At 37.8% G+C, this 27,599-nt stretch overlaps 1 protein-coding gene across 6 annotated transcripts in view; it reads left to right on the top strand.

Moving 5' to 3' along the window:
* Window positions 1-27,599, top strand: part of TENM3 (teneurin transmembrane protein 3) — a 309,761-nt gene that overhangs the window by 211,398 nt on the left and 70,764 nt on the right. For all 6 annotated transcript variants that reach the window (XM_062492838.1, XM_062492835.1, XM_062492834.1 and 3 more), the window contains 7 exons: window positions 4,760-4,882; window positions 8,616-8,830; window positions 15,449-15,659; window positions 16,193-16,294; window positions 16,439-16,633; window positions 17,983-18,183; window positions 21,082-21,267. In XM_062492838.1, coding sequence (XP_062348822.1) covers window positions 4,760-4,882; window positions 8,616-8,830; window positions 15,449-15,659; window positions 16,193-16,294; window positions 16,439-16,633; window positions 17,983-18,183; window positions 21,082-21,267 — 1,233 coding nt within the window. The remainder of the gene's footprint in view (window positions 1-4,759; window positions 4,883-8,615; window positions 8,831-15,448; window positions 15,660-16,192; window positions 16,295-16,438; window positions 16,634-17,982; window positions 18,184-21,081; window positions 21,268-27,599) is intronic.

Below are 27,599 nucleotides of genomic sequence, written 5' to 3'. Positions count from 1 at the left end.
CAACTTGGTGTCATTTGTGAACTTGCTGAGGGTGCACTTGATCCCCTTATCCAGGTTGTCAGTGGAGATTTTAAACAGTGTTGGCCCCAGTACTGAGCTGTGGGGGATCACCACTCATGACTGACCACCAGCTGGGTGCAATTCCATTCACCACCAACTGGATGGGCCTGCTGGTCCAATCAGTTTTTATACTGGAAAGAGTACACCCAGCCACACTATGGAAAGCCAGCTTCTCCAGGAGAATGATGTTGGAGAAAGTATCAAAGACTTCACTAAAGTCACTGTAGGCAACATCCACAGCCTTTCCCTCATCCACTAAGTGGGTCAGTTTGTCACAGGAGACCAGGTTGGTCAGGCAGAACCTGCCTTGGGTAAACCTCTGCTGGCTGTGCCTGATCCCCAGTTTATCCTGGGCTCATGGAACTCGAGATGATCTGCTCCGTGACTTTGCCTGGTGCTGAGGTCAGGCTGACAGGTCTGTAGCTCCCTGGAAACTCCTTCTGGCCCTTCCTGTAGATGTGCATCATGTTTGCCAACTTGCACTCACCCGGGACATCCACGTTTGACCAGGGCTGCTGGTGAGTGATTGGAAGTGGCTTGTTGAGCTGTTCTGCCAACTCCTTCAATACTCAGTTGAATCCCATCTGGCCCAATGAACATGTATGTGCCTCAGTTGCATAGCAGGTCACTGACAATTCCCTTCCAGATTATGTGGGCTTTGTTGTGCACCTTGTCTCTTGTCCCCCGGGTCCAGGGACTGGATACCTTGATGACAACTAGTCTTGTTATTAACAACTGAGGCAGCAAAGGCATTAAGTACCTCAGGCTTCTCCTCATCTTTTGTCACTGTTTCTCCAATAAAGGATGGAGGTTTTTGGCCCTCCTTTTCTTTCTGATGTGTTTGTAAAATCATTGGTTGTCTTTTATAGCGATGGCCAAATTAAGGTGGACTTTGGCCCTCCCAGTTTTCTCCCCACATGGCCTCACAACACCTTAAAAGCATCCTTCTGTACTGCTGATGCCTTTTTCCAGGGATGATAATCTCTCCCTTTCTCCCTGAGTTCCATTCAAAGCTCTCTGTTCATCCAGGATTGTCTTCTTTCCCACCAGCCCACCTTTCAACACATGGGGATGGCCTAAATCCTGTGCTTCTAAGATTTCCTTTAAAGCACATCCAGCCTTCCTGGACTCCTTTTCCCAGATAACATCATCTGGTTTTCTGCTTAAAAAGCCATCCTGTTCCATAGTGGAAGCAATCATCCCAGTCTTGATACAAGTAAAAGGAGGCCTCTGTTAGGATTTGTGGGCACGTTTGGAAAGGTGACAACCCATCTTTTGTCCCATCCCCTGAGAATTCATCTATTCTTGCAGCTGTGGATTATTTGGATTGAGTTGTTGTGATCTGTGACCACAGCCATTGCAACCTGCCTTCCTTCTGGTTGGAGGCATTTAGCATTCTCACACAAGTCCTTGCTGCCATCAAAGTAAAGATAGTCATTAATGTGTTGGTATCCACGTGTTGGTATCAGAACTGGTGACTCTAGGAAGGGTCTCTTGGCTTCATTGTCATTGTCTGAACACTAAATAAATTCCAAATTGATTGGGAATAAACTAGGTAGGCAGTATCTAATCCAACAATCAATACACTTTTTTTTACATTAGATTTGGGACAAAAATAGGAGCAGGAAGTAATGAAATGCATTTTGCTTCAAATGTGCTCTAAGTTTTGCTTTATATATCAAATTCTTTATAAAAAGAAGTAAACCTAGTATTTCTCTGAACAGAGTAGAAACAGAGAAGGGGATTGATCTTTTGTATTTCCATTCTAATTCCAAGGCTGGAAGAAAGCCTGCATCCTTTTCTAGACGGAAGAAAATCAGACAGACATGTATACCTGTGCAGTCTGATTGCGTCATTCTCCCTTTGGAAATTCAGAACTAGTTCATGCCATTTGACTTGAGGGTCTCAGACATCCCATTGAGGTACCAGTACCAAGTGCAGCTAAATAGATTCATAATACAATCAAGGATTTTTATCAGGTGCCTCAATTTCCTTATAAAACTGATAAAGATGTGAAGTTTGCTTTTATATTGATGGCTAGCTGAGAGAAGACAAATTTTGATTGGCAGAGTAGTGCCTGAGTTTGCCTTCATCAGTCAGTTTAAAGTTCCTAAAGTTCATCATCTCTAAAGAAATTCTGCCTTGTAATTTGATACTTTAGCAACAAGCCTGTTTCTTTCATTTTGTTTTCATGTTTGTTGTGAAAGGAGAATTCTCTAAATTCCAAAACACTAGCTCAGAGAGACTGCATGGTTGAATTATTTAGTGTATTAGTACACACTGTAAGTCTTGTCATTGGAATTGTCTAGCAACAGTTTTTGTCTGCTTGAAAAATATTCCTACATTCCCAATCTGTGGAACAGCTGCATTTATCCATCTGTTCATTTTCATTAAACATTGTATACTGAACTTGTTTTTAGTTCATTGTCAAAGCTCAGAGAGGAATAGTGTACTTGAGGGATACCGCTAACATACCCAATCTTTGACAGCAAACTACAGTGGGACTCACTCCAGTACCAAGACACAGAGAAGGTAGTTTTCATTTACATTGCAGTAATTGTGGTTATATTGATGTAATCAGTATTGATCCTACAGTCCTTGCCTTTGAAGACTTCAAATTCCAGCTGTTTTGAATTACAAGGGAATGGCTAGAAGGTCATTTTGGATTTTCCCCTTCTGATCTCCCAGTGCATGAAGAGGCACAGGGCATTGTGCATAGCACCAGCAGATGTTAATGGTGTTGTAAGCTCCCGTGTTTCTAGATTTAAAAAATGAATGTCGCTTTATTGTTTTTCTCCAGAAGAACTAATAAAAGGGATAAGAAGACAGCAAATTTAAGAGAAGTGATTTAGACCTCTAGACTTGAAAACAAGAAATGTACTGGGTTTAAATAATGAAATATTTAGCTATTTGCAGTCTTTCATTGCTGCCAGTGAAATGAAGAAGTATAACAAGTTGTAAAGTTTGACCCTAGGGATTTCATTGAAATATATTAAAAGAGATACGCTTGTCAGGAGATCAATACATAAATAAGGATTTCAGCTGAGGTAGGGTCAAAATAATAGTGCCTAATTCTAGTGATGTGCCAGAGATGGTGGTGGTCAGATTTATGGTTTAACAAGAGTTGAGAGAGATTAAAAGAAAGATGTTTTTAGGGTCAAAGAACAGTCTACATTATAAGGCTTTGACAGGCAATTTAAGGTCTGGGAAAGAAGCATAATAGTAGAGTCAGAAACTTGGAACAAAAGGAATATGTCATCTGTAGTGAGGATTTCAGTCTTTGAAGTATTCAGTAACAGGTCTTTAGTGGCATTCTGGTTTTTTGTTTCGTTCAGGGTAAGGGGGAGGCTTTAAGGCAAAGACCTGGCAGACAACCTCTTTATTCGGCAGTTGCCTGGCTAACTAAACTTCCATTGATGCCTGTTCATCTTAAGTAAGGGTTGCCATGGTCAATACAGAGAGATTTAAAGATCAGAGATTAAACCAAATGGGATGAAGAATTTTTTCTCACTCGCATCGAGGGAATGAATAAATTAGTAACACCGACTGTAACAGTAATCTTGCTTTAGAGAGACAGAAATAGCAGAAGCAACAAAGTACAGTGAATTATCTTCCTTATATTTTGCACTAATAGTCAAAATACATGATGACAGGCTTTTTTTTCCACATGCATTTTTATTCCTTAGTAGCACTGAAAGACTATTTTAGCTGCTTTGCAGATAACTGTTGTCATGGAATGACCAAATCTACATTACACTAAACGCAAAGTAGAGTAATTACAATAAAATTAATTTTGGTGCCATTAGAGAAACATTGGAAGAGAAGAAAATAATACACAGACACCATGAAGTTGCATGAGAGTATCACAGTATAGCACTTAAGATAGGGTTTCTTTGTCCATATTTTTGCCCTAAAAGTTAAGATGCCAGGTTCATTCCTTAATCCCTGGTAATCAAGGTTCCTTAAGTTCCCCCTAACACCATGGAAGGTTGACTCTGTCTCATAATTAACTTAGATAAACTCTTTAAATCACCTTTCAAATGAACGTGGTTGCAGGGAATTAAGTAATTCAGAAACCTAACTTATGCATTGCCATTATCAGAGCAAGGTGCCCCAGTTTCCCTGGCTCTGCTCGTACCTTGGTCTCATTTTGTAGACTAGTGTGGAGAATGGGCATAACGAGAGGTTGTGCAGGGTTGTTGACAGTATGAAGTGGTTGTATCTTAGGTTAGCCCTGCAACACCCACAGCACCCTCCTTCCTCTCCTCCTGTATTTTTTCTTTTCCCTTTCTGGCTAACCAGGATGGATCCATCTGCTGGGAAAATAATTTATTTTAGTAGGTCGTTTAGAAGTTCACTTAAATTTGTCTCTTCAGAAGGATCAGAAATGAAAAAAAGGGAGAAGAACATAATTACTCCCTATCCTTTTGAACATTGATTTGGGACCAGTAAAAGACTCAAAATGAGACTGGTGAGCTTTCTGTCAACTGCGTTCACTGAAAGCACTGTATCATTAAAGGACAGTGATAGTAATTGCTTTGTGCCATTGCTAAACTATTAGTCTGCAAATGCTTGTTCATGTAATTTAATATTTTTAATATACGAGTTGCTGTTCCACTGCAAAGCATGGAAAGTCGTTATTTGTGCAATTTGTCATTGTGGTTAAAAGCATCAAATAACCTCTATCCTCTACCACCAGCAATGCATCTGTTTGGCCTCAACTGGCAGTTACAGCAGACTGAAAATGATACATTTGAGAATGGAAAAGTGAATTCTGATACTGTGCCAACGCATCCTGTAACGGTTCCTGCTGGAGACAGTGGTAAGTGAAATGGGCACCATTTCTTTTTCCTTCTTTTGGAACATTTCCTTCCTTTGTGTCTTACTTACATCATCAAACTTCAAAAGTTTTCCTCCAAGACTCTATATTTAATGCAAGTACAGAGCATTCGTAAGTGATAGTAATTTTAAGTATATAAACAGGAACACACAGTTTCTCGTACCTAGCATGCAAAGGGGACTATGGATCCTGAGCAATAATGCTGATCTTACTAGGAAAGCTAGCTGTCAACCAAAATTCCTCACGGGAATCTACATGTGATATTTGATGAGAGAAGCAAAAAAGCAGAACCTCTGTTTACTCTAAATATATGTGATAATATCTCTTTACTGTTGTTGTGGGGTCCCCAAAGATAGCAGAATGGTGCTGAGGCTGGCTCGGACCATCCTGCCTTAGGGGCCTCATGTTGAACAAATGGCCACAATAAAGCCAGGGGTCCCAGGGAGTCAGGGCATACTGTTTCATAAGGGGGACCTGATACTAAGAGTCAGTCTTTGATTTTCAGCAAACTAATAGGTTGTGGACAAAAGATTACGTGTGTCTGTTCCATTGTTATCTCTTTTTCTGAAGTTTCTGTGCAGAAGAGGCACTTCAGGAATAATTTTCATTTTTTGAAGCTTCTCTCTTAGCTATACTTAAAAGGCAACTCATGATCAAGGAGCTTTATGTGGCATGATGACCTCACTGTGGAATATCTTGGGTTTTTCTCTAAAAAGGTTGATGTTTTCTTCTCTCTTTTTCTTTAATTTTTTTTAATTTCTCTCTGAAATTTAATAAATCAGGTATAATATGTACATTTGTTTTCTCAAAGTCTCTAGCATATAATGTTGAGTCTGAATCATCCAACCAATATATAAAGCAAGAAAAAAACTTTCATAATTTTGTTGTAGGAGCTTTTAAAATACAAACCACATAAAGGGATTATTTTTTATCGACCTTTTTCCATGTTGCCCTTTAAGATTCTCAAAACATTTAAGAGCTTGTGCACTTTTGGCTAGCAGAGGCTTCAAAATCAATAGGTTTTGAATGGAAAACTTGATTTAAATGGTTGATGAATGCAGTGTTTTCTTCATTACACAAAAATCCATTTTCCCATTCACAAGGTACATCTGACCTCTTTACCACTGAGAAGTAGGAAGCCTCTGCCAGCAATTGACATCTTGAAAATTTTTCAAGTTATCACAGCTCCAAGTCATAGAAAAGTTATAGCTCAGTTCACTCTTTTTGTAATCTTTGTAAGCCTGTGAAACTTTTCCAGCAGGATCTTTTCTTCTCAGTTCCTTTACTTTCCTTCCTTTTCTTGTTCTTACATAGTCATTATCACTTCCTGTGTCCTTCTTACTTGTTTTGACTGAAGAGCAAAAAAGCTACTGTATGGTTAATGAGTATTGATGCTGCAGTGACAGCTCATCATCCCATTGTCTTCTGTATTCAATAGCCAATATACTTTCTTTTATAAAATATATTGATGTTTTTGTGAATATTTTATAAACACTTACTGGGATTTTTTCCCTTGATAATTTTAAAATTATTTCAACAAACTAAAACCTGTTATATGCTGCCTCAAAAATAAAAGGAAATAACAAGGATATCAAATACCTTTTCCCTTCTTAATGTCCCTAAATACTGTTCAAGAGAAAGGGTTAATTCCACCCTATTAAAATGCTGTCCTCTGCAGAATATGGTACGTGGTCATTTATCAGCATGTATCAATGCTAAACAACAGACAGACCAGAGAGTACCCATTTTAAACCACAAAAGAGGGACCAGTTAGGCAGAAGGGAAAGCGTGATGACTAGATGTGAAATGTGAGGAGTGGGGCCTCTGTGCTATCACACTGGTTACTGAAAACTGTAAGGAAGAATCAATGACGCCTTGATTCGGATACTTTGACAGCTGAACAACTTTCAGTACCAACCTTCTCTAATCCCCTTGTAATGTCCTGATCCTCTGATTTGGATTTGAGAAGTTTCAACCACCCTATTAGTAAATGTGAATGAACATGATATTTCATGTTTTGATTCAAAGCTGTGTGTAAGAACTGTTACTGTTTAGAAACTGGAAAGGAAATGATGACGTTAGGAAGATTTTTCTTACGGTCACTGAGATACAGCAGGGAACAAAGAATAATAAACGCCCTAACCTTAGGGTGACAAACAGCTGCTGACAGTTTTGTGAGAGGTGTTGTCCTGTTAAAGGGGCATGTGGCTACAAAGTAAAAGCATTGTCTTTTTTGGTGAAGAACATAGGAGTCCACAATTGTATTATCTGCTAAGTGTTGAACCCCAGAAACAGGCATTCTTGGGAAGCTGGTTAATGTTTTTGATAAATGACACTTGCTTGAGCTGTCTAGCTCATCTTTTCAGTAGTACAAAGCAGTTATTTTTCATTTGAAATGTAGAAATAGGGGAAGTTGCAGATCAATACAGCAAACAAGTGTTTATTGTTTTGTTTAGTGATTACCAGTCATCAATGTGAGAATTTATTCAACACAATATGCTTAGATTTGAAGAAAGAAGTAAAAAACAAATGCTGAAATAGTGAATACAGATCCATCTTCTAGAATAACACACGAATATTATGGAAGCTTAAATCCAAATTTAGAAAAGCATTAGACTCATCCTGAAAAGTGTTTAAAAACTGGTTTCTTCAAGATCAGGTATTTCACTGTCTCTTCTCAACAGCACTCTGATCAGTGTGATAATCCTGTGAGACATTTTCAGTGACTGCAATGCCATTGTGACGCAGCACTGATGATGATACAAGTTCCCACTCAAGGCCTCTCAGCAGTGCTTCTATATCTGTTTAATTCAACAGCAGTCTCAGTTCATCTTGGATGCACAAAAAGTGGCGAGGATCAATCTGTGACCTCGCCTGGCATTTCAGATTTTAATCTAGTTTTTTTTACAGTCTAAATGTTTGCAAAAAGGTTGTGTCAGTTTGTTCCATCAAATGATGAATAATGTAGAATTTGAGCATAAAAGACAAGGCTGAATTGTCAGTTCTTCAGAATACTTGTATGCAAACAAGTGAGCATCACATGAACATGCTAATCACATTCAGATGGATTTAGGTCAATCTTTATAATAGACTAGCTGATGAAAAAAATATGAATTGGTAAAAACACAGCAAACTCCAAGACTATAATGACTGTTCCATTTTTCTTTGTATTGCTTCACTGAAGCCTTACCTTCATGTGCCAGTTGCTTAAAATCGGCAATTGCTTGCTTACACAAAACCAAAAATAGGTAACCAGACCTGTACCATTTGTTAATATTGAATAAATGTTCTGATATTTAATGTATAAAAGATTATATTTGTTGTCTTGACTACTTATGCTTATGTATCTATTATTCTTAAAAACTGTATGTTGCATTTCACTTTTTCTTTTTTTTTCTTTTTAATGTGAGACTTTATCTGAGAAACCCGTGTTAAAATGCTAATGAATAAAAAGAATAGTTTCATGTAGATTCCAAACCATTTCCATAGTACTCCTCCTTAGGGATCCTACAGCATTTTTAGTATGTAGATATTTGTGGTATCTTTGCCTTTCTATTTCCAAATCATTGAATTCCTGGTGTCTTCTGTTTGAAAAGATTGTTAGGTAACATTTTTCTCAGGTAATTCTAAATATTTGAAGATATATGTATGAAGGATGGTTGAAAGACAGAATGGAATGCTAATTTTTGATATCCTTATTATTCTAAACCATCAGGAAAATTAGGAGGATTTGCACAAGAAAACAACACTATAGATTCTGGAGAACTTGACATAGGCCGAAGAGCAATACAAGAAGTACCTCCTGGGATTTTTTGGAGATCACAGCTCTTTATTGATCAGCCACAGTTTCTAAAATTCAATATATCCGTTCAGAAAGATGCACTGATTGGAGTATATGGTCGAAAAGGCTTACCACCTTCACACACTCAGGTGAGAACTGCTTGCGCTAAAAGCAGCACATTATTGAAGAACATCATCTTGTATCTTTTGTATCTTTTTTCTCTCTCAGGATTACATTCTTTTCTATTTTGCTGATTTTTATTTTTACTATTTATAGTTTATTGATCTCATGTGATGATGAGAAAATTGGTGATACTCTGTGTTGGGATCTAGAATGGGGGTACAGGGCATTCTTATTTATGAGCTGTTCTATTGCCTAATCAGTGATGCTTCATATAGGGAGTTGTTTCATGCAAAATTTATAGGTACTTTTTTATTCTTTGGTATATGCATATATCTTTAAAAACTTAAGCAAACTAATAGAGAATGCTATGGCCACACATAAGGTGTGGTTTAGAGTTCGGCAAACAAATTTCCAAATTTCCAAACAAGAAGACAAGCAAATACTACAGTATTTACAGTTTGGTGTCTCACTAAATAAAAAAATAAAAAGTATATCGTATGTATTTACAAAGATATAGTGAACTGAGGTTGTAAAAGGGGCAGTCTTCACTAGGCATCTAGTGTCTTGAAACTTTGTTCTTAAGTGTCCCAGAGGATTTTTTCTATTCCACCCCTCAGAAGATTTATATTGACACCTTATATTGCATATGGTCATGCTTCCTAATAACAAAAAAACACTTTTATCCATAGTGATAGAACAGTTAAAGTATGAAAGAATAAAGTTTATAAGAACAGTCTTCTGGATGAGCAGTAGAAACAGAGAATCAGTGCTTCAGATGGTATTTTAGCATTAATGGTATTCATACTATTTTAAAGATTTAAGACCCTCTAAGATTAGGTTTCTTTCAGCACAGTATTTGTCCCAAGTGCTGGCTCAGATCCCTTTTTCCACCTGAATAGGCTCATTTTCTTCTACCCCATTTGGAGAAACATCTTGGTGTTTCATTATTTTACCTACAATTTTATTTTGAATGTATGGATTTGCTGTGGGCGCAAATCTAAGGATAGCAACCAAACAGTATAATTTTATCAAGGCTTGACTGATTAGCAAATCCATAGCTGCAAAATTAATATATTTTAATTCATTACCATTATTTTAAATTTTGATTTCCATGTTGCTGCACTATTTAAATTTTTTGTCGGTTTCTTTTTCTCAGGCATAAATTTTAAAATATGTACACTATAGAAATATATTACTAATACATTAATAATTTTAAAGATGTCTTGATTTCAGTTTGAAACTAGGCAGAAACACCAATTAGTGTTGTAGTTTAGATCTGCCAATTTCAATGCACTCATTTTCTGCTGTGAGATAGAATTAGGAGCAAAAGCAAGGCAGGCCTAAAACTTAGAGGGTGTAAGGACTTTGTGTTTTTAACAGACACAAACTACAGAGGAAGGGTCAACAAAGCAGCTGAAGTCATGGAATGTTACATTAACTTTGTTATGTAGTTTACTTTCCACACTAAGTACAAACACTTTACTGAATGCAGAAAATGCACTCATGTTTACTTAAAAATTGGATCTTCATAATAATGCTTAAATGGATTTTTTTCAGACCTTCACGTATGATCACCCACCCTCAGGCTGACAACAACCACATGAAATTCTAGCGTAAAGAAAATTGATTCAGAAAGTTATCAGCCGTTTGAAATAGGGGTTTGGAATACAAATGCCATCTCAATGGCAACAATAACAGGAGTTGGGGGATAAATGTGTGGTAAGAATGAATAAAACTGAAGACTAAGACAACTGATCTAGACTATGCATTTATATGAGAAGTTATGCAGGCAAGTACGTCTATTAAGAAAATTATCTTTCCTTGATTCCTTATCCTGTCAAAACATTGAAATAGGAGTGCCCTTTATCCAAAAATATAGAGACTACTAAATCTGTTTCCTGTCCTCTGTGTTATATAGACTCCAAGTTCTTACTAATGTTTAAGCACGATACAACAGAATAAATTATGAGTCTTGCTTGACATTTTGGATATACTGTTCCCAGGATATAGGTAAAGCTCTCTTGTCCTAATTTTGCCTGGTATATAATTAGAGTACCTTTAACAAACCATTGACTGACACTTGATACATTTAAAAATTAGGCATGCTTACTTATCAGTGCCCTAGTGAACTTACAAGGCTGCTAAAGCTTCCCAAGGGTATAGGTTTATCACAATGTTTAAATGGCCTTGAACCCAATGATGTCCAGTTTAAGGGCCTGAAATAAAGCATATATGTAATCTCCTACAAATGCAGTTTCAGTAAGCGGTTGGGGTTTTATTTACAACCATGCTCTTTCATGTGGAGGGGGGGAATAGGAGTAAAATACATCTTGACAGTTTAGGCCTTTTTCCAACAAAGTCCTATACAATACTCTGATGAAGACACAACTTGTCCTGGTAAAATACATATTTAACTGAAGTAGCTTATGTAAACAAAATAAGGTATTTTGGCAAAAAGACATCTAATGAAATAGAACACTGAGAGCATTACAAGCATAAGTTCATTTATTGCTTTCTTATTTCCCCTAACTTTTACAGTTTGTACTGACAAAAGTTCCTAATTGCAAGCTGGGCATAGGTAAGAGGGACAGACTAACAGCTAGATGTATGGCTTCACTGCATCCTTCCATTCTGCTTCCTTCCTTCACTTCCATCCTGTCCATTAGACAAGGCAGCTCACTCATGTGGCTCCAAGTGTCACAGGAACACAGCAGACAAACACATGAATATCCATGCTGAGTTTGGTCAAAGGCCCATCCAGCCTTCTGTCTATGATGGGGCCCATGAGGCACAGAGAGATTAATAAAGCAGCATGATAGTATTGTAGTTATTCTTCCCAAAATATGCTTTTGGCCTCCAGAGTTTTAAGACCGAATGACTTTGCTGAGTCAAAGATGCTGTCTTCGATTTGCCTACAAATCTTTGATAGATTCTTTTTTCCTGTGAATTTGCTTAGTCGCCTTTGAGTCTATGGAAGCTTCTAGCATCTGTAACATTTGCTGCAACTACACATCTCACACTGCACTCCTCAGTGTGTTTTGAGACAGTAGCTTTTTTGTTTGACACACTGTTGGAAGTGTTTTGGAAGAGGCAGGGCAGAATTTCTCATTAATTTCTTTTCCATGTCACCCTTGATTTATGTATGTTTAGACTTATCAGTGAGTTGTAATTTTTCAAGCTTGTTTTGTCATTCTTTTTATGAAAGCTTTTTCAATCCTTTGGTCATCCTTTTCTGAGCATTCTCCAGTTTTAATGCAGCTTTTTCAAGGTGTGGAGACCAGAACAGCGCGGAACATAAGAGGTATTTGACTGTGATGGTTTCATTCAATGCCTTAATGATGTCTGCTTTTATTTTGTAAATTATTGAGCTCTTATTTCCATAATCTGTCTACCATAGCTTAAAGATCTCATCCTACAATAACAAAAGTTGGCTCAGAGCCCATCTCTGGATGTATAAAGACAGGGTTTTTTTCATGAGGACTATGAAAAGTAGTATCTTACTCACATATATCACTTCATGTCTTGAATGCTATCTGCCCTTATCTTCTAGTCACAGAATGACAAGTGCTAATAACAAAATTTATGCAAATAAGCAACTGCTGCTTGTTTCTGGATCGTCAGTATTTGAATTTTCAATCTTATGTTAAATAATAGAGACCTCATTACTTCCTGCACTCTGCCAGCATTTGCAAAGTTGCCTTGTCACCTGTCCTCCTCCAATATCATTGCTCATATGCCTGTGATACCCTACATGTGTAACCACACAGGTCAATTTTCTGTAGCTCCTTCCTAACACCTTTGGTATTTCTACCAATGTCTGTCTTCTCTCCACTGTCACCTTTGACTGTAATGCAAAACTTGCCTTTTATATTTTCCACCTTGTTCTCCACTTCTCCCCTCTACCCTTTCCCTGTTTATCCACCTCTTTTTTGCACCCTGTTAAAACCTGACAGCAAGTAAGAGGACAATGTACAGTCAATATCTGTCCCTAACTGTACAACCTCTGGTGGCAATTATCCTACCATTTCAGGGGATACAATAACAGTATGCTAGAAATAAGCTTGGGAGACATATCAAGAAGTCTTAATTTACACTCCTGTTTGTAATAGGATGAATTGTATATAAACTATTCCTATCAATAGCTTAGAATTCTAGCAATTAAATTATAACAGAATGCAGAAAATTTAACTCTTGTTTTGTCCCATAATCCAAAATAATAGCAATATAGCATGTAGGAAACACTTTGTTCATATTCAGGACAGAATTTTTGCTTTGCTGTATTCTCTTTAGGTGCCAGAATTAGTCTCAAGCACAGCTACTATTTGTGTGTCACAGACTGATTTGAGATGCATAGTTCTCTTTCTGGGGAATCATAAATAAATCAACTAGAAATAATTGACGGTGGCTGTCCATTCAAAACCCAATCAATGCAAGCCTGAAAGTCTTTGTGACACTTTCTAAAAATGTCATTTCCATTGCTGCCAGAGAATCAATATGTTTATTTAAAGAGACTTTTAAGAATAAAAAAGATACTTTGGTTTAAAGCAAAACTGTATGGAATGGTAGGGCAAATGATCACATTTAAACTCAATATAAAGGAAATTAATTTATCCTCATAGGAGGAAAATAAAATTGATAGGGTTGTGGTTATGAAGATAATTGTTTTTCCAGTCTGTTTTTTTGCCATGTCCCAAATACAAAAAAGCAGCCTTTAAAAAGGTTAGTTAAGATCAATTATTGTTTTTTGCTGGGGGACAGAATGAACAGTAAATTCCCTTCTCTATGGCTTTTTAAGTGTCATCTAAAATGGTGTTCTGATAACAGTATATGTCCTTATTACATTACAAATACAAAATCGTGAATTGTACTGTGCTTGTCAGCCATTAGAGGCCAATCAAGTGGTGTAACCACTCGTTCCTGTATCAAAAATACAGTTTTAATCTGAAGTTGTCCTTCTGCAAAAGTGGTCTCTTGCCATATACAAATAACAAAGTCACAACTAATGTCTGTGAATGACCTGTTAAAACTCAGAGCTCCCTCAGCCTTCCCTTTTTAAAAATATTAAACCACCAGAGAGGCAGGAGTGAAAAAAAGCCAAAATTGTTTTTCTCCCTCTCACAAAATAAGATAAATATTTAATTCTCTGACAAATGAGAGTGTTGAATGGTTTTGAATAATTGCTCTCCCAAAACCATCACATTTGTTTCCATGTGGTGCAGCACATACAAAGTTGCTGAGGCACTGGCTTCTGCACATCCTAATTACATTATGTTCTACTCTGCTCTTTCAGACATAGCTGGAAAAGTGTCTTGGGTGTTGATAGAGTCGTATTAGCTATGCATTTCCTTCACATCCTGGCTGGTGGGAAGATGATTCTGATTACTGGGGAGGAGCAGTCTTACAATACCACTGAATTTTGGCCTGCAATTTCAAGAAGAGAGCATAAGTACTTAAAACCTTGTTCCAGGACAAAGGCTATCATATTTTCATTTGTCCCAGGAGCAGTTTCTGAAGGTCACAAGTCAGGGTGTAAATTACTGATCGTCTGGTCCTGGGAACTGCTCTTATCCCATCTCAGGTGAATCAGTAGTTCCACATGCTGGCCTTTACTTTAATAGGCTCTGGATGTAATTTCATTGGAGTGAGATCTTGAACATGTGGAAAGACTGAAGGTTTATATGCTACATTTTACTTCATATGATAAACATGTGTCACAGTAGAAGTGAAACTTCGAACAGTCTTAGCAGTAAAAGCAGAGACCCTCTACCACAAGCAAGAATGCTCTTCAGTTTTCCAACCTGTTTAATTTTGCTCTATACGTATTGATCTTTTCATGTTCAACATGCAGAAGACAACTTTCAAGCCATGAGAACAGACTCCAGATAATGTAAAATCAGTGTAGGGCCTGGAGCAGTTTTAGCCCTCCAGGTGCTGTTAGTCCTAGTTAAGGTGCATAAACATGCATAACATGCATAAAAACCTGTGTTGTGAGTTTGCTTGTTTTATCAGCTAAGATGCTGCTGCATTTTTCCAAGTCCCATGCTAGTTGTTAAAATACAGTATGTGCTGTCCATTGACCTGACTTACTATGGGGCTTGGTCAGTTTGTCATTTTTGATAGTACCAATGTTTTCTACTTTCCGTCTCCTGTTTTGAGCTCCTCTGATGAAAAATAAAACACTTGCTCTCCTTCCTCCATAATTCCTGACTGTACAAAAGGGGGATTGAGCAGTTAATCCTTCATCTGAAATTAAATGAAGAAAAGTAGATTATTGGTATTGGATATTATTACTGTTATTAGCCCATATGTATGTAACACAGTTTGAAAGTTAGCTCTCACCTGTAATTAAGGTGCCTGTCATGACTGCAGACTCATTTCAACTGCTATTTTCTTCCCCCCAATGTGTGTAATGGGTTCCTTGGCCACTTCCTACTGAAAAAGTCATTCTAATAAGCATGAGAACCAGTTGGTAATTTTGTTTGAATGCTTAGCAAGGAGCAAAAAAATAAGACCGGGTTGGTTTCAGCTCCTGGTGCCCAGTTCCAAAAGGAAACTCTTGGTCTACATAAAAGCATATTGTCAGGGTGGTGCCATGGTGGTGCCGTGCCGTGACTTGTCAAGCTCCCGTCTGTGCTTCGTTGCAGTACGACTTCGTGGAGCTCCTGGATGGCAGCCGGCTGATTGCAAGGGAGCAACGCAACCTGCTGGAGTCGGAGCGAGCAGGACGGCAGGCGAGGTCTGTCAGTCTCCACGAGGCAGGTTTTATCCAGTATTTGGATTCTGGCATCTGGCACCTGGCCTTTTATAATGATGGGAAAAATGCAGAGCAGGTGTCTTTTAATACCATAATTATAGGTAAGCATAATCTTTAAAGCTCTCACCAAACGCTAGCTTGGGGTCAGGTTTTTTAGGAATTCATAGATAGGTTTTCATAGTTAAATGATCTGACTTTTTTTTTTTTTTTTGGTAGGTTTTCCATTTTTGTGTTTCTTTTGCTACTCAGAATAAAACACAGAATATATATTTTAATTTCTTGATCTAAGGCATAAGGGTTTTAATTTCTTAGTCTAAGGCATAAGTACTTCCTGTGAAACAGTGCTTGAAAGGAGGATGCTGTTTTGAAGTATTTATTAAATGGTACAGGACTAGATTTTAAGTATGGAGGTCATATAGTTTTACACTTATAATTTTAGCCTTTTTGTTGGAATATAGTGTCCTAACATACTGGGAGCATCAGCAGTAGAGAATCACAGCTACTCGTGCTCTTCAAACAAAACAAATGTAAACACTTCTCAGAGCAAGAAGAAGCTGTCATTTAGTAGTGGCTCAGATGATAGGTACTTCATGCAGTGGGCACCTGTGAATTATCCTTCTCTTTTTCCATTTAGAGTCTGTGGTGGAATGTCCCCGAAATTGCCATGGTAACGGTGAATGTGTTTCTGGATCCTGCCATTGTTTTCCTGGGTTTCTGGGCCCCGATTGTTCGAGAGGTAAAGCAACCCAATGCTTTTCTCAAGTCAGTTTAAGCGAGCATGAAGACAAATACATCAGAAAAGCAACATTTCACACTTTCTTCTTTATAAACTTTGGTGAAGATCTTTATTTTGATTGTTGTGCCGTGTTCTGTTTCACAGCAGCCTGCCCGGTGCTGTGCAGTGGCAATGGGCAGTACTCCAAAGGACGCTGCCTGTGCTACAGTGGCTGGAAGGGCACCGAATGTGATGTGCCTACAAGTCAGTGCATCGATCCCCAGTGTGGGGGACGGGGCATTTGCATCATGGGCTCTTGTGCCTGCAACTCTGGGTACAAAGGAGAAAACTGTGAAGAAGGTAAATGAGTAAATATTTATGCCAACACCAGCTGTTGTTGGTCAGGTTAACAGCTGGCACATCCGGTTCTATAACTTTTTCTAGATTTAGGTCTTATGCACTAACCCTGTTTCTTCAAAAATCATTTTACAATAATACAAATCAAGTTTTGGAACCACTGGTATAACTGAATTCTACAGAATTATTGTACTCTATTTATTCTCAAGTAAGAAGTGGGAAAACTCAAAGTAATGTGCATGTAATGTTTTTACTTGCCATTATATTTGGGTTTTGTCTGGCTGAAGTTGACTAAGGAGAAAGCACATGAAACACATATGTAGGAATTCTTAGAAAATTTTCCAAGTAGATAGCAGTCATTAATTTATTGCATTTGTTAGAAGTCTCTTCCACTGACCAGATTGTGGAAAGTGCTTATTCAAATGCATCGGGGGGAAAAGTGATGTATTATTCTTGTATTCCAGAGATGTGCATAATAATATTCATTCTGGTGTGCTGCAAAATGCAGTTCATTTTCCATTCTATTTTTTTAGGGAGTAAAAACTGCTATTTTCTTCCTCAATCAAATTGATTTTATTGATCTCTACATACAAAGTAATGCAATTAAGTCTCTGGAATTACATTTTCAGACCATTGACCCTACAAGTGTAACACTTTGTTGAGTCAAATTTCTAAATTAAATCTCATCATCTAAAGTACCAGTGAATTAAGACAGATAGACAGTATGCAACTCAGTCATTTCTGAAACCATTTGGGGTTCCTATATAACTGTCAAAACTATATAGCAGTGGTTTGGGTCAGTTGTACCAGGGAATAGTGCTGCAGAGAATCCAGCACTTACTGCATTATGATTAGACAGAGTCAAGATCAGTTGCCCAAGACCGAAAGCCAATCTTGCAGTAATTCAGAAAAATGAGCAAACCTTGAAAGATTCTCCATTGATTCAGTGGTAACCTGTAATTGCCTTGATGTCAGTTATGTGCACACACAAAATTTAGAGGATCAGAAAGTGATGTGAAAGGGAGGTGTTCTTGCAAGGAAAATTGCAGCTATGCAAGAAGTGACGACAAAGAGTGATTTACCTTGTAGCTGCAGAAGGGAGGCTGGCACAGAGACATCTTATTCCACTCTGTCTTTTCCTCACTCATTGCAATGAAAGAAAAGTGAACTTCTTAGTTTCAGCCTACTTATGTTTACTTTCAATATGGGTGCAATGCTGCCTACTTCATAAGGCATATTTCATCATTCAAATTTCATATTTGAAATGTGAATTAAGCCCAAAAGTACCATTACACCTACGGGTTGTTATTAGGATTGACAGATTTAAGCCGAGCTTTCTCATCTCCCTGCAGCGGATTGCTTGGACCCAGCCTGCTCCAGCCATGGTGTGTGCATCCACGGCGAGTGCCACTGCAACCCAGGCTGGGGTGGCAACAACTGTGAAATCCTGAAGACAATGTGCTCTGACCAGTGCTCTGGTCATGGCACCTACCTTCAAGAGAGTGGTAGCTGCACCTGTGACCCCAACTGGACAGGTCCAGATTGCTCCAATGGTAAGAGTTAAAAGCACTGGCATTTTATAAAATGTTGATGTCTTGAATAGCAGCATTTTAATGACATTATTGTTTTAGGACCTGACCTGCTAAGCTGATTGATCTCTTTGAGTTGACTTCAGCATGAACTGTAAACTGATTCAAAGGTTCAAAATAATTGATGAGTTTGAAAGATTTGTAAATCAATGTGTTTGTATCTTTTAGTTGCCTTCATCTGGTAACTTCAGGTATTTCACAAGCATGTTCAGAATGTTCTTTGCATAGTATGGATATTTCCTACTACATCTATCTACTTAGAAACTTAAAACTGCACTAGTGAAACCAGGAACATTCACATTTTAAGAATCTCTCCAGCTAATTTGAGATAATTTTCCTGAAAAACAGATAGCATTCAAGCTGTAAGGCTAAGGGAATGCAAGGATGAGTCTTAAACAGCTTTCAAGGCAGGATGCAGGCTGCCAGGGTGGAAAGAGTGAAGAAGCAGAGAAATTTCTTGAAATATGGAACTGAGTTTATTAAAACCATAGTCTGAGCTTAGAAACAAAAGGAGAAAACTAGAGGTACTAGCACAGAGAGCAGAATCTAAATATTTATAAAGTATGACAGCAGCTTTTTGACAAATACGGGTTTTTATAATCTTGTGTAGTAGCCACATATCAAAAAAGTAATGATGTCTTAACTGTGAGACATGTATTTGTCTAAACCAGTTCATGTAAGAACTCAGACGTTTTGTTAATGAAAACTGAACACATGGGCTAGCTGGGTTTATGCCAGCTTATGAATAAATATAACTTTTTCATGAGGAACCATCTTTTTAAAGCAAATGTACTTCCTGACCAGGATCTGTGGTACTTCATAATGGTTTATGCATGCAAGAGTGATAGAATTCCAAACATGCAAGAAAAAGTGACAAAGAGAAGAAAATGTTGTCTTCTGTGAAATTTGTTTAGAAGAAAAAATCCTTTTCTGTTTCTAGCACTAAAAATGGCTATTTGTGTTAGACCCTGTCTAGTTCTCAGGCAAAACATGGATCCTCTATTTACTGACACATCCTCTATGCTTCTTTTGATGACCAGTTATGCTTCATCTTTTACTTTTGTTTCATGCAATGATTTGCCATTAAGATAACATAAAATGTTTCTGATCTCAAACATCTCAAGTGTGTCTGACTCACAAAAGAATGCAAAAACATGCAGAGATTATTTGCTGAAGCTATGCAAAATGACCTTCAGAGGAGTACACTAAAAGAGTAAATCTTACCCACAAACACGTTAAGCTGTAAGATGAAAAAAAGAATGAGTTATTTCCATCAGAGACTTTCATAGGTTTGAAATCAGCAGAGCTTTCCTCTATCTTCATCAGCAGTTTGTCCGTTAATTAGCCCTTCAATTCCACTTCAATTAAATTAACTCTAATTAATAAATTCATTACAAAGATTGACGCACCTTGCTCAAAGCTAGTGTGGTAAAAGCTGATAAACACCTTCACCCTAATGAAAAATTGATTAGATTGAAGAGAAATAAACCTTTCTTTCTCAGAGCTGCAGTGATGTTTTGTGACTCTGAAGTTAATCAAACCATCTTGCATCTTTTAATCAAAAATTTAATTCAAAGTAGATATAAAATGCTATATAGTTGGTGGGGGTTGAAAGGAGGGGGAAATTACATCTGTCTTTCTCCATAAAGTCTTTGGGCTGTTTCTTATGGAAAATGTCACAGCTCCTTGATACTGTGTTTAATGTTCCACAGCACTTTGAGACAGCAGGGAGTAAAACACTGTTGATCAGGAAACTGTAAGCCTTTCTTGTGCTGAATGCAAGTTTCTTTTGCTGTTAAAAATAATTCCGATCTTTTATTACTGAACAACTTGCTGTCTTTTACAAGAAAAAAAAAAAAACTAAATATATAATTTGCATGAATCATACATGGCTACAGCCAGCTGTATGCCAAGGAACTAAACAAGTCCCTCAGCCTGGATTGTATCTTTGTTTTCTTGTTTTCTGCTTAGCTGAAGTAAAGTTTGCCAGAGTCTGACTAAATGAACCAAAGTGGTAAATGCAAAATCTGACAGTGTAAATTATCATCGTGTATTAGCTGAGACTTAATATGTGTTGTTTGGCCTCTGACTACCTTTGGCTGTTAACATATCTTTCAATTATTCTATCAGATACAAGATCCTGTTACTATATGTAAATGACAAGTTAAATTGCTGTATGTTGATTTATTTTTTTTACAAAGTATTATTGAAACCAGACTGTTCATAGCTGTCATACAGGATACAAATTCACTGAAAGTAAAAGAGTAAAATGATCTTTTATGCTTTACAGATGTGTCAGTGTGTCAGCATAGTGCTAATTTGTCTCACTAAGGCTGATCCTTTATAATGAAAAATGTGTCAGAAATGGCACATTTTAACTTTGAAAGAAAGCAGGGAGTATGGCGGGGAAACCTTGCTAATTTGAACTTCGTCATATTAGATTTTCACACACAACTTCAGTGATCTAGGTATATGTTACATTTCCTCACTCTGAGTACAGTGTAACTTCTGGTAGGTCCAAGTGCCATATAATCTAAGATACAAAAGGTTACTCTTAAGAAATATGTGACCACAGAGAAATATGCTTGAAAATTACTGCAAGCTAGCAGTAGAGCTGTGAACACTTAAACATCACTGAAGTCTGCCGGCTAACTGAAAGAGCATTAGCAAAGAGATAAAACTCTGTGCTCTCTATTCTGTTGAATCTTAGGTGAAAATGTCTTTCGCAGTAAATTCCTTTGATTTAACTTTCAAAGATTTTGCCTTTCTCATTCCTCACATGTGGAATTAAAATTTAGCGCTTCTAATTAACGCGTTCCCGCTGTCTCTCCCCTGTGCTTGCCGCCCCCCCTTTCCCTGCAGAGATGTGTTCGGCGGACTGCGGCGCGCACGGCGTGTGCATGGGCGGCACGTGTCGCTGCGAGGACGGCTGGACGGGCGCAGCCTGCAACCAGCGGGCCTGCCACCCCCGCTGCGCCGAGCACGGCACCTGTAAGGACGGCAAGTGTGAATGTAGCCAGGGATGGAACGGAGAGCACTGTACCATTGGTAGGCCGCCTATGCTTTACCCTGCCCTCGCTGCAAAGTTCTAACAGCCGGCGCTGCTGCTGGCCGCGGCTCAAATGAGAAGTGTATTGGTTTGAAGGATGTTTCTTCAAACGCAGTATTTGCGTGTGTCAGTCCGTGGAAAAGAGTTGGTATTTTAAGAAAGGAAATGGTTATATAATGGCTCGTCAGTTCTTCGTACCTAGTTTCCCGTGAAAAGAAGGTGGAAGAGTTTCCTCTGCAATCTTTAACTGCCTTTCACTGAGGGAGAGATTATTTTTATTTTGAACAGTAAATATACTATTTGATTTGTGCTTTTCTATTTTTATGTGATAGGTTTATGTCTTTTGGAAATGAAGCTTCCTATTGTTTTTCTTTCTTTTTTCTCTTTTAAGGAGAAGAAGCACTAAAAAGTGACTCGCCTACATAAAAATGTCACTTCCACCGTGTCATAAATGTGATCTAACTGCCCAAAATTATCCTTTTGTCAACATAATATTCTGTTTTAGAGTACTATCAAATTTCTTACATGTTAATAACATAACAGCAGTTTAATACAGCTGATGGAGAAGAAGCCATCCTTATTACAGCTTCTGTGTTTCTGTAACCAAGTTAGTTCTAGTGCCTAGAAACCTTTGGAAGTTACTATACCATTATCAGTGGAGCTTTTCTCACCCAGTTATTTACAGTCCTTATGTCCCATATAGAGCAGGGTATCCTTCTCCACTGCACAGGTTTTGACAGTGAGCTAGCCTGAGAAATCATGCATGTAAATAGGAGGACTAAGAAAACATGGAGCTGTAGTGCTAAGAAATTCCCTTCCACACTAGTTCCCCTTTGTGCAAGATGCTGCAGGTCTGTAACAGTGGAGTAGAGTCCTATCCAAACAATTTTTATCTCAGCAGAACCACGGAGAAAAACTTCTGCGTGCCAACAGGTAGAAAGCACAAGCAAAGGAACTGGCAATGGTCTGCATGTATGAGATGAGTAGTTTGCACTTGGGTGAGTGGAGAGCATTGCAGGAAGCTCATTAGAGGCTGTGACAGGACTAGTAACATGACAGAAGTATTTATGGGGCACATCTCCCAAGTATGAGAAGCTTGTCATGGATAAGCACTTTGAGGTGGATTGAATTGGCAACAAAAGAGGTAGCCACAGGTCAGACAAAGGCAAGCATAACACTGAGTGATGAGGAAATCATGGATAATCTGAATAATCAAAAGCCCAATAAGTAGAAAACCCTACATAGTTCTGTGTTTGGATAGATGGAGGAAAGATAAAAGAGATGATGTAGCTGAAGCAACAGGATAGGACATTAAGTCTAACTGCATGGAGCTGATGGATGTAAATGTAGTATGATTTGCTTTTGCAATGAGCTAAAAAGAGCCTGGAGAAATGTTAACTTTGATGGAAGTTTTGGAAGGGCTCTAATTCTAAATGTGTTAACACAGCTAAGTCATAACAGGGACATGAGTATCTAGAAAATAGCAAAACCCAAGCTGTGGTCCCAGGTACTTTGCAGTCATGGCTGAGGGGTGGTGCTGTACTTGGTGGTTGCACGAAGCAGTGACAAGAGCTTTGAGGGCAGGGAAAATGAGGGCGTGTTACAGATGTAATAATTAATGCCCACCTCATTGTGCCCAGAAGATGAGGTTTTCATTTTAACAAGGGTGTCAGGTGTGAAAGTAATAAGATTGACTTGAGAATTATTTTTTACACAAATCAAAATTGATTTTTAAAATCTGGTTGGTCTGTTTGGGGGTTTTGTCATTTACTAATGAAATTGCTTAAACATAGGAGGGAGAGGTAATCAAGATGCATCTGCAGAATCGCAGGGAGAATCAATAGGGTTAACATTTTTGAGGAGCTTCCAGAAAACATGCTGACAAAGAGAGTAGAGAGATGGGGAGAGGACTGCTTTCTGAACAATAAAAGAAAATAAATATTTAGAAGTAGGATAAAGCCTTTCTCTTGACTGCTTTAACTTGCCAACGAGCAATTACTCAGCAGATCGCTCTGCTGTTGGTCTCGCTGACCTTGGCAGCATTTCAAGGGTTGTAGTTATACACGGATGAACTGCTCTTGAGCAATTTTTCCAACATATTAAACATAAACAAGTTTTTCCTCAACACTGGGCAAGCAGGTCTGTCTTCCCACCTATTTATTCTTTAAATGGGTGTTTACTTTGTGGCTGCTGCTGTAAAGATAGTTTGATTTGTTTATATTGCCCTTACAGCCTCCAAGGCAAGTAATGAGGTTACAGGCTTTAGCCTGCTGTTACATTTATTTTTTTAGAGCTGTTTTCTTCAGGAGCCCCATGTTACAGAGAAGCCAGGTCATTTTATTGCTCATTTCCAACAGTATTTCAACTTAGTGGGGGGAAAATTGCTGCCTCCTTAGCTTGGCAGATGAAGAGTCAATTTGCTTTTCTCTCATCTACCCTACAGTAGGTAGTAGCTCTTTCTAAGCAATAGATTTCAAAACACAAGGGACCTCAGAATGTTTCTCTATGCAAACCAATTTTTTATTGTCACCCTCCATTTGTAACCCAGGCATTTTATGCTACTTACAACTCTCTACTTAGCAGAAGAATATTTGCATAATTTGTGTTATGTGTATGAAAGACTCCTACTCACTCTCCTTTTATATGTCTAAAAATAAACAACTGTACCCTTCTTATTTCTAAAAGTCATTAACCATTTAGCTGCAGTACTGTGAAGTATTTTAGAAATGCAAATGTGTTTCTTTGTTGCAGCTATTAGCTGGAAAGCCCTGTGAGGTGCAACAGCCAAAATTAATAGCTTCTTTGAGAAAGGAATATTCCAAAGAAACTGTAGATCTTCAGGGCAATTCACTTTACTCACTTTGGGAAAAGAACAGCCCTCCAGATCTCTGGCTGAACGTACAAAATGGGGCAGATGTGTATGCATTACTCATGGAGGCACTAACTGGAATATATACTGAATCATCTGAATCCATAATTCATTTGATCAAAGAATTTATGGTATGTTTGTAAAGCATGAATGCCATTCAAAATGGTTTAAAAAAAAGGTTTTGTACCTCAGCTAACAATTTTTATGTATTCTTAAATGATAGCTATCCGTCCAGTTTCATTTTCAGTTAGCCCACTGTTTGTATTGTAAGTTGACATGTGTTGAAACATAGAATGAAAGAGAAACCCAAACCTGTCTCCTTATTAAAGCAAGGTAGTCCTTAGTTGTATTTCTCTCTAGTTAATCATTTAAATCTTAGATTGCTTCTTGAGTTATACTGATTTTTACATATACTTTAAAATATTTAAGTGGTATTTAGTCAGAGGAAATTCTAATTACTCTAAACTGCCAGGTACCCATTTCATTGATTTTTTTGTTTTGTTTTGTTTTCAATACTTCAGGATGTTGGGAAGAGAAATCGTAGGCGATTGCAAAGGTTTATTTTTTTGTTCCGAAAAAAATTTAGACATCTGCTTATCTGGGTTAAACATCAGAGTTTCCCTTAGGCTGAAGATGACAAGACTGGACTGGAGAAATAATATACATATGTATTTTATATATTTTAATTTGTGCTAGAGAAAAGAGTAGACTAAATAAATCAGGGAGGAGGAGAGGTCTATTTGTTTGAAGCAATGTGGGTAGTAAAGTGGACAAGATTGTTTGGACTCATGAAGTAAACCTGATGTCTGTTGCTGATACCCACTGTTCCATTATGGGTCTTTGGCACAAGATTGAGTGCCAATCCACGGTACTGCAACTTCCATACCACACCTGATGTCAGCCACACTTGTGAGCCACTGCCTTTGCTCTGAATGCATACTTCCACATATTATATCAAAGATGTTCAGAGATAAGTGCATGCTCAGCATTCTGATGAATGAATCTAATAGGAATTAGCAAAACTCAAAATTTGGTGCTATTGTTTAGCGTCTTAGAGGCTTGAACTAAATACAGGCAATGTATGTTTCAAGTACTAAACAGTGTGAGGCACCTAAATTGCTTATAATCTCTGCCCTCTGGAGAACTGTAGTCATAAAATCATAGGATAATGGAATAGGTTGGGTTGGAAAGGACCCCCTGAAGAAAGCAGCATCATCTTCAACTAGATTTGCTAGAGCCTCATGTGCTCTCAAGGCCTCATCCATCCTGGCCTTGAATGTTTTCAGGTCATTCATGACCTCTCTGTGCAACTCGTTCCAGTGTTTCACCACTTCTTCCTTAAGTCTGGTTTGAATCTACTGTCTTTTACTTTATAACCATTACCCCTTGTCCTGTCACAACAGGCTGGCATGTTTTAATGTAATATTTTATGATTTCCTGTATCCCCACGAGAATGGCTTAATTCAACAGTTCACTGCAGAGCTATGGAAAATCACCTGTCAATTGTTTATTTGGTCTGCAAGTGACATTCATGGGTCTGAGGTGAGCATCCATATATTATTTTTTGAAGCTCAACCTGCATCTCAGTGGGATACAAGACAGCAGATGCACAGCTGGTGCCCAGGTGATAGCCTGCATGAAAATTTGCTCAGGAATTAAGTTTTCTTAACAGAGTTGTGCTAAAGTATGTTTTTGTTTCCTTCCTGTCCTGGCTTGCAATGAGTTCAGTGACCCTCTCCTGTCTGAGTAGTTGTTTTGTGAGATTGGAACAGATATTATTTCAGAAAGTCTATTACTTTTTGTGATATAACTGTCATGTACCATGAGTATATTAGGTAACTGTCATAGGAAGCCCATAAATATGAATACTTTTCCAGCTGCTTTTCCATTAAACTCTGTTAGCTGAATGAAATTAGTAAATAATTATGTTGGTGGGGAGCCTGCTATATCAGTGTGCTGTGTAACAACTCACTTTTACAATGCAGCCTAATTTTTTCTATAGACTAAATTAGTTTTAGCACAATCTAAATTGCAAATTTGCCAATTTGCATTAAAACTATGCCTACTTGTTCCGAATTGTCAACACCTCTTTTTTAAAAGTCTTTAACATTAAGCATGGGTGGGTAAGACCATCTGTTTATAAAGCTTGCCTGCAGCTCCATTACTTAACACAAGACAGGTTACAGCTGTTTAATTGTTATCATGTTGAACGATTATCTTTCAATCCAAAATTAATATTTGTATATGTATGCATGGAAAGCATATCGTTAAACATAAATGAGCTAAATGTGGATTAATGTCATTAAGCATTCATGTTAATCCCTCAGGAGGGCTAAAGTTAGCATCATGGTACTTCCATGCTGCTTCGGAGTGCCGCATGAGGCTGCTTTACCTGGTGTGCAGAACTGAAAATCAAAGCCAGTGGTGGTTCACTGAGAAGTGTGCACCTTATGTTTATATTCCAGTGAGAACTGGCATCTCATTTTCTAAGAATTTCCCCTAAAATTTAGTTGAGAAAAAAAATAACAAGGAACTGCAAATTATTTATTTTAAACTTTTTCTTCGCATGACATTCATATAGATCAAACCAAAAGAATAAATTTTCCTCAGCAAGGAATTTTCTAGTTTCATCTATTTTAGCCAGAAAATCAGGAATGTCATCTGGTTTAGATATTCAGAATTATGACAAAAATAAGTCTAGAGCACTTTCCCATAAGTGTGTTTCCGTTAGCACAGACTGTTCTGGTGACTGATTAAAATGGTTTTCTGACTGGGGACAAACACGAAGGGAAGGCATCAGTGTGCTGCTGGTTTTCCATGTGACCAGATCAGCATTAGCACAGAAGTACAGCAAGTGTTGAGGAATGCTTAGACAGAATCTCCTCCAATAAGTTATATGGCCTGCACCTGTTCCCTTCAGCACGTGTTTAGCTTAGGGCTCCTTATACTACAGATTTCAAATATGACTGCAGGGAAATGACACTTTATCTCTCTATAAGATCAGAGAGCAGGTAAAGACAAATGTGTTCCTTCAGTTAATTAAACTAAATGCTTATAGAAAATTTGATATGGCTGTATATCATTACACTATACATTTTTGACACATGGGCTTGACAGAGTAAGTCAGGAACCGGTTTGAGGGCTTGATCTATCTTCTCTACATTTGCACATTAGCAGCACAGATAACCAGTATTGTGATGCCCACTATCATTTCAGTGTTGATGCTAATTGCCAAGTATGGCTCACTTTTCTTGGAACTTTAAATTCCTGATGATATACACATTTCAGAGCAGTTTCATGTGTCACATATTTATTGTACCTTAATGCATGTGCAGGAATTTTTTCATAAGTTTTAAGACTCTTTTGAAATTTTTTGTCCCTCAAATTTTCGTAATTACTTTTGTATTAATATATTCTCTAATTATCAAAATTCCTAAATTTAGGTTTTTCTTTAGTTATGGG

This window comes from Cinclus cinclus, chromosome 5 (genome assembly GCF_963662255.1).
Source record: "Cinclus cinclus chromosome 5, bCinCin1.1, whole genome shotgun sequence".
In the NCBI taxonomy this organism is placed as follows: Eukaryota; Metazoa; Chordata; class Aves; order Passeriformes; family Cinclidae; genus Cinclus; species Cinclus cinclus.
This window is presented reverse-complemented; position numbering and strand designations above follow the sequence as displayed.